At 32.6% G+C, this 12,568-nt stretch overlaps 1 protein-coding gene across 2 annotated transcripts in view; it reads right to left on the bottom strand.

Moving 5' to 3' along the window:
• The window catches only part of LOC125060888, a 73,031-nt gene extending 60,752 nt beyond the window's left edge, over nt 1-12,279 (bottom strand). Inside the window, exons 1-2 of one of the 2 annotated variants that reach the window (XM_047666005.1) lie at nt 11,769-12,279; nt 2,758-3,054 (exon numbers count right to left, since the gene is read on the bottom strand). In XM_047666005.1, the coding sequence (XP_047521961.1) occupies nt 2,758-2,907 (150 nt within the window). In that variant the 5' untranslated portion in view covers nt 2,908-3,054; nt 11,769-12,279. Of the gene's footprint in view, nt 1-2,757; nt 3,055-10,298; nt 10,590-11,768 lie in introns of those variants that run through there. The other variant, XM_047666004.1, reaches the window with a different exon arrangement.
• Between the last annotated feature and the right edge of the window lie 289 nt (nt 12,280-12,568).

Below are 12,568 nucleotides of genomic sequence, written 5' to 3'. Positions count from 1 at the left end.
TATAATTTTCCCCTATTTTGTCTAAATTATATAATTTTTGAAGTGAAACTTCTTCGGGCGCATGAGGGTAAAATTTTTACGGATCGTCACGAAGATTTGCAGCGTTTTTGTCGAATGGGAGAGAGCGAGAAGGGTATTACCTTATAGAAATTCTATTTTTAAATTAAAATTTCGTAAAGAGAATTTATTAACATTTTATGCAAAATAATTTATTGAAATACCAAATGACGAATTGTAATAACTTATATATGAATCTAAACCTTAAAACCCTAAAAAATACAATATAATAACTAAAGTCTAAAATATATTATTAAAAAGAGTCCCTTTAGGCAAGGTTCCGAAGATACTAAAATATATATTATTATAATATTTCAAAGATTGTTATTGTTACGTTGCTTATTTAATGAAATATAAAATGATATGATATATAAACTTATATATAACTATATTAACATAATACAGTATAATTACTTATTAGGGAGGATTTCAACCCGATCTAAGTAACAAATCTTGTAAACCATATTATGTTAACTAAGCCGTCTCTATAATTGTATATAATTAACTCTCATCTCTAATTAGCTATGAATTGCTTGTTGGTCATGATTGTTGTTAATTAAAATATAGTTATCTATGGTAGACTAGGTACAATTGTACAGTAAAAGAATTTAAATAGCGATCTTCTTTTGTTTTTAACAGCGTGTAACGAAATATGTAACAGAGAGAACACGAGAGAAATAATATTTTTCAATAAAAAATAATTTTTATGATAATCATTATTTGATATTGTATTTAAAGGATTGTATTAACAAACCATCCCGAAGAGATGGAGTAGGGCAAGAATGGGGGAGGCCAATGTCAGAAGGATAACCTGCTAAAAAAATAAAAAAAATTGTTTATCTTACGAATGTTATTTGTTACAATTGGTCAGAGAATGTCGTCGTGAACGTCATTCGTTATTATATACAGGTAACATTTTTTTAATGTAAATCGGTAAAACAACAACAACAAGGCCAGCTTTTTTATTAACATTAAAACTGGCAGGAAGCTGATATTAAAAAAATAAAAATGAGAGGAAACACTCTCTCTCCGCTGGGTCTGTGTCACCCAAAAAGTGCTTTGCCCCGAACGAGAAACTTCCATGAACACTCATTACCAAAAGGCTCGCGAGTGCGTTGCCGACCTTTCAAAACTGGTAATATAGCCCCTTTATAATAACCTACTACTTTGATGGCGCAAATACTTTTGAAATATTTAGTAACCGCGTAATTTATACGTCCATATCTTTTTAAAAGTCATCCACCCTTTTTCATCGAAAATCGAATCAAAAAACCCCTGTCATGTGTAATAATACCCTCAGAGGCGAGATACTTAAAATAGATAGTTTAAAAATAAAACCAGGTTTCAAATATTGTTGTTCTGTATTGTATCATTTCGTTCGGCTCGGGGCGGTTAATCAAACTCGAAGAAGTGGGCGTTGTCAGCAGAAACTAATTTTATCTCAACTTCATCCAAGCCTATTTGCTATACGAAATGTACAATCAGGCGAGACAGTTATTTCTGTTTATCAAATTCAGCAATAAAATATGTAGACCTCGTAAGAAACTTTCAAACAATTTCGTCGATCGAACTTTACGCGTTGTTTACTATGAAAGACGTAGAATAAACGTAGTATACGATAGACGTAGAAAAAACGATTTGGCATTCTGATAAGGATCTGTAGTTTATTGTTTATCAGAATGCCAAATCGTAAAATGACTACTTTACGACTGATTTGAGCGCGACCGCCGCTGTGAAAACCGCTGTGAGAGTTCGAAAAGTGAGCTACAGAATCGCAAGGCAGTATCTGTACGTAAGGGTTGCGATCTGTGAACGTCGATCAAATAAATAAATAAAATAAATAAATAAAGAAACACTAATAGATTTCTCTGTCAAATGGGCTATTAACAGTCGCTTGTGATACCAGCATTGTGTGAGCCAGTCTACGGTATGTCAGACACAGAAGACTGATCACCTACTTGCCAATGCAGAGGAAACTCACTCACTCCGCTGCCTCTGCGACCCAAAAGCGTTTTCTTCCGAAATGAGAAACTTCTATGAAGAGAACAGACAGAAATGTGATTCTACAACCAAGAGTTCTTTCGCTCCTTCATGAATCACACAAAGAATAATGAGACAAGTATAGCATGTTATGCTGATGGTACATTGGAACTTCTGAATTTGTAACTAATTTCAAATTACAACCAAATATTCTCCAATTTGCCTGATCCGATGCAATGTTACTAGTCAACCGCCGTGACCGAAATTCGGTCCAAACTTTGATTATAAGGCTTATGCGCGCTCTACCTTGAAATATGGGATCTTAGGTAACTCCGACTTCCGGTGGCATTGTAAACTTTCCGATTACTTCCACTTCGAAAGTTCCTATTTCTAAAATAATTATAAATAACTGATCGTATTAAAAGTCTGTATGGTATTTACAAATTATAAAAATAATTGTAAATCGAAACCAATTTCATTATAAACAAACCGTACCACCAAATAATTAAGAATTAAATTACTCCCTACCTAATAAAAGTTAAAATTAAAAACAGAATTCAATACGTCTTTAATACACTCAAATTAGTCAAAAGTGTACTCGCGTAGACTATAGACAATTTTATTCATCACACCAGCGCCACAGACTGAAGAAAAGTCCATTTCAATTTGAAAACAGTACCTTAAAACAATTGAAAGTTCATCAATAATGTATGGACTTACCTTTTTCGCCTTTCCACTTTTCCTTAAAAGTTTTGCACAACACAGTCCCCTGGTGTCTGGTAAAGGGGCCGGCGGGCGTTTGGGCCAGCAGAGCCGCTTCGGAGTGACCTCTGGGCCCGCCTCGCTCCTTACTTCCTCCTTATCACACATGTTTACCCCCAGACTACCCCAGATACCAATGCTTTATGAGAGAAACAAGCATTTTCTCACGAGAGATTTAAAGTAAACGTTGAGAATTTTTGTACTTTCGTTTGGATAAGCTCTTATTACTATATATTTGAACGTCCGATTCAGCATCTGAAACAAATGTAAAACAATAAATCTGTCTGTGAGAAGTGGATGTCTTATCCATACAAATTCAAGCACAAGTTTTAAATAGCAATGGAGTGTTTCGTCACATTGGTATTCTAGAACCGCCGCTAGAAAAGGCTCTTTATTCGTACCTAGGTATTGATCCTTATCAAAATAAATACCAACGTTTCACATAAGCTACAATTTAATGGCATAACCACCAAAAAAGCATGGTGGATTGGTGTAATATAACAAAAATCTTAGCCACAGCAACGCTTGGCCGAGTCTACTAGTATTATATAAAAGGGCTATTTATTAATTATGAGGTATTTCCATGATGTAGAAGTGATAGTGATACAATGCACATATATACATTATACATATGTATATATTTTATTATCTATAAGGAAACCTTTGTCTTCACTAACGTTTGATTGCAAAAATCTTGAATTATTAACCACATAAACAATTTATATAACTAGATGCAATTGTAAAAATACCATTAAAACACAATTTACTTAAAATGCTGTATCTGTCGTATTGCAACTTGAGAAAGACAGATTGAGATTTCTGCGTGTGTTATTCATAATGATTTCCGAACCAATTCGACTTAGGGTCCTTCAAGAAAAGCGTTTAAAAGAAGAGAGACTTAGAGTTTTATCTAACAATTCATGCATAAGGTTATATGTATAAAATAAAATAAATATAGTTTAAAAAAACTAAAAAACACGCTTTTAAAGCACATCAAACTAAAAAGTGTCTCTGTGCCATATTTTTCGTCTATCGAGCAACCCACGCTTTTTCACAATAAATACCAGTATTTTTTGTTCATTACCATTTTCAGCCTAAATTAGGAATTATTTTTCACTTTTCAGTTTGATGTGCTTTAAAAGCGTGTTTTTTAGTTTTTTTTTAACTATATTTATTTTATTTTTTATTTTTTAGTTAATGTTTTTCATTTTTTTTTCGGATTATTGCATTGTCATCGATCTTTGACAGGTGCGCAAAGTTTGAATTAAATCTGTCCGTTAAAAGTGGGTCAAAATCGAGTCCGAAGGAGTCGGTTACATACATACATACAGGTGAAGCTAATATAAAGCGTGTAATAAACACAACCCTCGCATATTCATACTTTTTCTAAAATAGCTTTAGACGCGATCGAAACAGTGTTGTTGAATATTTAATGGCGTCTAACGAATGCAGACTCGACATTACGAACTTCTTTTCAAGCTTTGTCGTCTTGAGTGTCAAACAAATCATTACTGTTTTTAAAACAGCGATATGTAATTATCGTCTTGAGTGTCAAACAAATCATTACTGTTTTTAAAACAGTGATATGTAATTATTTCTAGGGTGATCTAATGAGGTTTCTTGTTAGAATTATATTGTATGTTGTTTATGATTTATGGGCAATCATTTGCGAAGCATTTGAAGTAAGCGTGGCTTATTGGTGAACAAACATGGAAAAGTTTGAATGACACTTTTTTCCGCGCCCCAACACTATGTGGAACCAGCTACCAATGAAGTATTTCTGAACCAATTCGACTCAGTGTCCTTCAAGAAAATGAGCGAACCAATACTTAAAAAGCCGGCAACGCACTCGCGAGCTCTCTAGCATTGAGAGTGTCTGGGCTGCGGTATCACTTAACATCAGGTGAGCCTCCGGCGCGATTTCTCCCTGTTCTATAAAAAAGAGTCAGAAAAATAACCTCACTATCTTATCAATAAAAATATGCAAGCCTTTTAACTTGTAAATTCATTATGATTACTTATTTACCAAAAGACAAACATTATCCTTAAAGTTCTAAGCCAATACGATAATGTCGCAAAAAAAAATATAATATTAATTAAATACTATAAACAATATAATTTGAGATCATATAAAGATGTCGATAGTGCTGAAATGTTATAATTAGCAACATTTATTGATATAAGTACAAAAAGCTAAGCCTCTATCGGTAGAATATATTTATAAACTTGTAAACCGACGCCATTAAGCCTAATTCTACGCTGATTTAGTCAAGGATCTACTTAACAAATTCAAAAAGTTTCCTTGCTTAGACGATCCTCACACCGCATCACTGAATCCATTTCACCGGCTAATATACCATTCTGTTTGTCTTTCGAGGCAATAAAATGAATTTTATGCAAATTATTGGAATTCTATACATTTTTGATGAGCCGCTTGCCGACATATTCGCGGCGTTTAATTAATATATTTTTCCATCAAAACTTTATTCCCTCGGTGTTTGGTGTCTACACAAGTTTTGCAGCTGACTGGTTTATTAAAATCATACTAATGGCGTAATTTATTTATTATTTTGCCAGAAATAGATACTTTTCATCTTCCAACTGGAAGAAACTGATTTTAGCAGTAAGACCGCCCATTTACTTCTCTTGTCTTCATTTATTGAAATAAAGTGTTATTATTATCTATCGTTATAATTATTAATGACTATTATATTTTAATTTTAACTTTGAGGTCAGTATACCTAGTTTAGCGTGATTTTCAATATTGTGGTCGCGCATTTGAGTCCTGGTAGTGAACCAATATATATTTATATATGTGTAAGGTGAGGGTAAACATTAAAATACAATATAAATTAACCATAAGATATAACTATTGCTGTCCTTGTCACTCTCATTCGTACTTTTTAAGAAAACTCAAATAAGTGTTGCCTTTTTATGGCGACTTTTCTATGCTGACTTGCCTTGTCTTGGCCTTTATTATTTTTATAAATAAAAATATCTATCTATATATCTCTTTCTTTATTCTCTTTAGGAGTTAATTTTTGTGAAGAAAAGTCGAATTGGTTCGAACATACCCCGACGGGCAGCAGCTTCCTCATAGTGGTGATGCGTAAAAAGTGACATGGAATCTGTATCCATTACGTCAGAAATAATAACGATTTCTACCTAATCTTCACTCCTATTGAAAACAAAAAGGTCGGAAGTCAAGTCAGCGAACCGTACGACCTGTATAATTTATTGTAAGTTCGGAAAATGTTTCTGCGAAGTTTCCTTATTGTTACAATATTGGCATTATTGATTTATACAGTGAAAGGTACCATAATTATTTACGGATTAATGCTCCGATTAATGCTATAATTACCCTTCGAAACTACAGGTTATAATTAAAAACATATTTCTATTTTGGATCATTTATTTATCGAGGAAAGTTATACTGTCACGCTTCAACTAATAAAAGCTATGCGACTGTGCATGAACGATTTTAGCCAAAACGAGAATAAATATTCGGACTGCATTTGGCTAACTATAACGGTTTTTATTGTAACCAAATTTCTTTAAAAATAATGCATTCAGAATCAATTTTTTATAAACATATTAATCCGTATTCATACCTTACTTATTCTTCAAAAATATTATTTTGAATTATCTTTGCGTCATTTCATTTAAATGAACAATAATGATCAATTACATTTAAAAATTTGCGGGTAAAAACGTGGCGAACAGCTAGTTTTTAAATAGTGAAAGTGTATATAATTTACTACTATTAAAATAAATATAATTAAAAAAAATTTAGCCTTCCAACGGATATAGGTAGGGATGCCTTCAAATTTAATGACGTGGAATAAGTGATGCATGTATATTTTATTTTATTTTTATAAGCAACTGTTATGGCAGCAATAGTTTGGACTGCTTATTCCCAAGATTTGTTAATGCTACCGAAGACGTTACTTAACAGCTTAATAAAGAATGACTTCAAATTAAAACAACAACAAAAACTTAAAACATTTTTATATGAATGGGACGTAATGAAGTGGCTACGGCGCTCATAAACGTGTGTGGTTTGAATCACAACATCATTGTACTTTTAATAATGTACGGGAATAAATAAAAAGTAATAATAATTTAGCCATGAGCTTATGTTCTGGTAGTAGTAACGGAAGAGTGAGGAGAAATGACAAAAGTTTCACGTAATTTAATATGAATAGAGAAAAATTTACAAATATTTAGTTTATTTATTTATTAACACTTCGTTGCATGTACAGAAATATATTATTATTAACATAATTAAATAAAAAGGAGAGCTACTGGCGGCCTTATCGCAGGAGCTATCTCTTCCAGACAACCACTGTGAGAAAAAAATAGATAAGGTAGACATAATATAGTTATTTCGACAAAACTAATGGAACAGAAAAAAGCAACGAAAACATATTATGTAAACAGTGAACAGGACAATAATAAAAAAAAGGAAATTTGAAAAATATGTTCTTATTAGCCCCGTAGTTCTAGTTAGTTTGATAAATTTGGTTAGATTATTAACTATATTACGTAAAATATGTCTGCTGCAAATATTTGTATGAGCCTGTCAGGCTACATATTTAATTTCTTGGTAGAACTACGGGGCTAAACAGAACATATTTGTGAATTTTCTTTGTAAGTTTTTTCTACGAACCTAAAAACGTTCACACAAATATTATACGGTGAAGCTATAATTAACTTTGTCAAAGCCACAGTAAGGCTGTTTTTAATTATTATTTACTACTCAGGTAAGAAAATAAAATTAAATCTGATTTTTGAATATATTTGTTGAAACATTATTATAGATTTGAAGACTTGTAGAAGATGGGGCAACCTACACGTAACTTTTACGTGATTTAGCTGAGTGATGTCGGATCTAGAGCTGAACACAATGAACAATCTTATATGTTGGAAAACAAACGAAATTTCATAATCGCTTTCATTAACGAATGCGAACTTGTAGGCGCTTGTCTTTCGGGAACTTTGTTGACACACGAATTAGCAGGATGTAACAAGATTAAATCGACATGGGTGCTCATTAAAATATAAATACTCTGGGTGAATTACACTTAAATCGTCAAGGGCTTATCATTTATACAGGTAGTTTTATGCCAAAATTAGGGACAGTAGTAGTATGCTAAAATTAGTTGCCAGTTTACAACTTACTTTGTCCATTTAAAAATAAATAAATCATTGGGGCTTCAAGCTTTTTAGGTCTGGTCCTCAGATTTCTGTATCTTTCATGATCATTTGTTAATCTAATTGGCAAGTAGGTGATCAGCCTCCTGACGCACGCTGTCGACTTTTTGCGTCTAAGGTATGCCGGTTTCCTCACGATGTCTTCCTTCACCGTTCTAGCGAATGTTAAATGCGCACATAGAAAGAAAATCCATTGGTGCACAGCCGGGAATCGAACCTACGACCTCAGGGATGATAATCGCACGCTGAAGCCACTAGGCCAACACTGCTCTTATATCTTGTTAATATTTATCTGCGTTGTAATGATACCACTATCCCTTTGAACTCGCAATAATTATTATAATTAATTCATAATGACAGCGCCCAAGATGAGATTTAGGTGGCGATACGTATTGGAATACGGGCTAAGTACTGTTAGAAGTTTCAAACAAATAAATACTTAACTCAACTGCATTGGAATAACCTACCATAAAATACTCTACCATAGGGATTTGATACCGAATAACTAGCAATCAAAGACTCATAATTATATATATTTTTTTTAATGTGTCCATACTCAAGAAAAGGTCCGCAAGTGAGTTTGTGCCTGTTTTAAAATCGCATCAATTATATATTAACCATTACAAATGCTGTTTATGCAGGGCATAGTATAAAAAATAGTTTCTGTTAGATGTACCATGATTGTTGATAAAATAGTTTGTAGGTATATTATTTATTCCATTTCATAAGGTGTAATAGTTTCAATTGCAACAAGCATGTAAAATAAAATAGTTGAGGAAGCGGAGAGAATTCGTAAGTACAATAAGTTACCTACATGAATATATTTTGACTTTTATAGTAAATGTGAAATGTTATATAACATTCTCAGTCCTTTTCTCTTGAACATAACCAGTTCTTTATATGAAATCTGACGCGTATGTGATATGAAAATGAGGTTGAAAAGAAAAATTAGCTTTCTATTGTTCGTGGAACTATAGAACCTCTCGTCTCCGACGTTTATATGAAAAATGGAATTTCATGAATACATATTGTTTTTTCAGATTATTGCGAGATGAATTTCATTTCCTTGTCATTTACGTTTGCTTGACAGAGTTTGTTAGAACACTTTAATATCATTATACCTAATATTATATATAGGATTGCTTTTTGTATGAAAATATTGATGTGTCTCAACAGTCTACTAACTTACCGTAAGTTTGTTTTGCAGGCTCTTAATGTGGTTTCAGTTTTCATTTAGTTTATTACTGTTATTGTTATTTTTTAACTTATTAGTTTTAGTTATTATTAATTTTTAATTTTTAGTTATTTTTTTTTTTATTATTTTGTGGTTGTTTGTTTAATTATTTTCTTTGATATATTGCTTATGTTCTAATGTAATTGATGTGTATGTGTGTTAAATTTGTGATGTCATATTTTCTTGTAGAACTTGATTTCAAAGATTATTACAGTAGAAGCAACGCAAATATATCTGAATCAAATCGACTTAGGAATTTAATTAAACAGCGTACTGATTTATAAAAAAGCTGGCAATGCACTTTCTGTCAGTGTGAGTGTCCATGGGCGGCGATAGCACTTAACAACAACAGGGAAGTGAACCTGCCCTGTTCTACAAAATCCCTGAGTAACGTATGCTATTGATCCCCTTATTAAAAACGTACTAGAAGGCTCCTTTAACTATTAAATATTCAATTAATCATATGTAACAAAACATGCTTAATATGATTGTGGTTTTCAGTATTTTTATTTACTACTTACATTTTTGATAAATAAGCATACTGTTATGATTATTTATCACGACTTATGCATTACTTTTATGTAATGGTAATTAAGGTATGAAAATAAATAGAGTTTTAAAGAATCTCTTGGACAGGAAGACGGCAACGTAATGTATGTAATGCAAGCAGACGCTGTAAAACTAAAAAAACATACATACAATTAAATAAAAACTAATAAAAAGTATTTATTATAGGTACTTAACTAAACTCGTCAAGTTTATACACACATACTTTGACACTATATGATAAACAAACTAAATACAATATTCATAATCACTGAGCCTACTTAGAAAATACCTGTTATGTTCCAATACAAATAGTAAGCTTTCTGTGCGTGGGACTAGTTTTTTCTACTTTATTTACGCAAAGTGACGAGCGAATCCCACTTAAATATGTAAATAACATACCCTTGACATCATTTTTCGTGAAACTTTTGGGGTTTATTCGCTAAATAAACCTTTTTCTACTACTTAAAATAATCTACATTACATAGAACGTTTTAAACCTTACCAATTAGGCCCACAAAACTATAGATCAACTTTCGTAGCAACCGGAAAGTTTAGCGCCGCGCTACGCGTTTGGGCGCTACGCTACCGTCTACGAGGCTGCGTGCGATCTGACTGGCGAGCCGCCGCCGCCCGCCTTATATTGCGAGTACTACGGCAATAATCCTTTCCGCCGAACCTCTCATTCAGGCTCAATCTCTCGTTAGACATAAGAGGTGGGCTATAGTCGTGATAGCTCCATACATACCATAGTACTACACGAGTTTATAGTTCATTTTGATAGTTCCCAGTAAGAATATAAGGCGTTTCAATGTTTATTTCTATATTTAAATCAGAAAATATAATAGAATTGTAATCGTAATAATGTTATGTATTTTTGTATCGCTATTTCAATGTTTTATTTGTATCCGCATACAATAGATTAATTAAATAATAATTTCAATAATCATTTTAAAGTGTTCTAATTTTGTAAGTATAGTGTTGGCCTAGTGGCTTTTAACATTTGCTCGAACGGTGAAGGAAAACATCGTGAGGAAACCGACATGTCTTAGATCCAAAAAGTCGACAGCGTGTCAGGCACTGGAGGCTGATCACCTACTTGCCTAGATTTAAAATGATCATGAAACACATTCAGAAATCTGAGGCCAAGACCTAAAGAGGTTGTAGCGCCACTGATTTTTTTTTACTAATTTTGTGGTAGGTACTGAAATCGCATTTTAATGTGTGAAAGTTATAATTATATATTACTAGCTGATCCGGCAAACGTCGTTTTGCCATGTATATCATTTATAATAAAAAATAGGGGTTGATCGTAGAGGGGTGAAAATTAGGTTAGGTTGATGGATTTTTTAATGCTGTATCATAAAAAAAAATTAACCAAAAATAAAAATATTAATTTAGGGGTGGACTACCCTTAACATTTAGGGAGATAAAATAGATGTTGTCCGATTCTCAGACATACCCAATATGCACACAAAATTTCATGAGAATCGGTCATGCCGTTTCGGAGGAGTTTAACCACAAACACCGCGACACAAGAATATTATATATTAGATTATTATATAGCAGCCCTTAATTAATAACATTGCAAATAGCATAATAAAGGTCTAGTATTTTGATTTACCTGCAAACGTATATGTAATGCGTTTATGTGTAAACTATCCCGATTGCATCCATTCACATTTGAATGGCTTCCTTAAGCTACTAAGCGACGCTAAAATAATTGTTTTTTTTACAAAAACAATAAAACCGACCATCGCAAATGATACAAAAAAAAACAATCTATTATACTATATAATACGAAATGTATAAAAATACTCCTACTTATATAAATTGTATAGTACTCTGTAAAAATAGAAAATGCCTTCAAACATATTATACTTACAAAGGTTCTACCCAAGGCGCCACGAATCTCATCCTATTGAAACATCTAAGATAAGTAGCTATATGTTTCTATATAATTAAACTCACTCACCTTATACTATTTAGTCTTATCAAAGGAACACACATCATTCAGTATCTTCACCAGGTAAATACACAAATGTAAACACATTTCTCCAGAAAAGCGTCTAGGCTACAATTTTTATACACAAAAACTGTTTGTTTACATGCTCCAAACAAAAAATAAGGCATTAAACATGTGCGAGGGAAGGCTCGCAGGCGCCAACTAGCGGCGGTTGATGGAAAATTGGGGGAGGAATGTCGGGGGTGAAAAGGTATCTATCGTCCTTTTCGCACGCATTACACCCGGTAACTTGAATTATATTGCGTTACGCAAAAACGACGCTTTCATCAATGGCATAGGATATAATATTAGTAGCTAGGGATGTTACGCTGCGTATTTTTGTCCTTTAGTGTAGAGTAGGAGGAAACAGAACTCTCAGAAATACCTTTGGATGTACTTTTCTTGTGTAAAGAAAAGTGTCAGTGGCGATCTCTGTTCGATTTAGATACAATTTCCTTTAAAATATTTCTTAATTAAGTATATTATATTTATCTATAGTCAAACTTACAAATTTGTACATTCCTTTATTTATATTTGATGTTTTTTTTATTTATTAACAGTGAAAGAATAACCACTAACAAAAAAACAATAAAACCTTTTTTTTGTTAGAGTGGTTAAATTTCTGTATAAATAAATTAAGTCAGTTAATCAGTGATAAATGTTCACACCTGAGTGAATTACAATAAAATGTAAAAAAAGAAATTTCACGAATTTCCATCTCTGTATAATAATTTTCCTATCGAAGCTGCGCGTAGCCTTGAGTGGACCTT

Source organism: Pieris napi, chromosome 22 (assembly GCF_905475465.1).
Source record: "Pieris napi chromosome 22, ilPieNapi1.2, whole genome shotgun sequence".
Lineage (NCBI taxonomy): Eukaryota > Metazoa > Arthropoda > Insecta > Lepidoptera > Pieridae > Pieris > Pieris napi.
The sequence above is the reverse complement of the archived record's forward strand: the minus strand, read 5'-3'. Positions and strand labels throughout refer to the sequence as shown.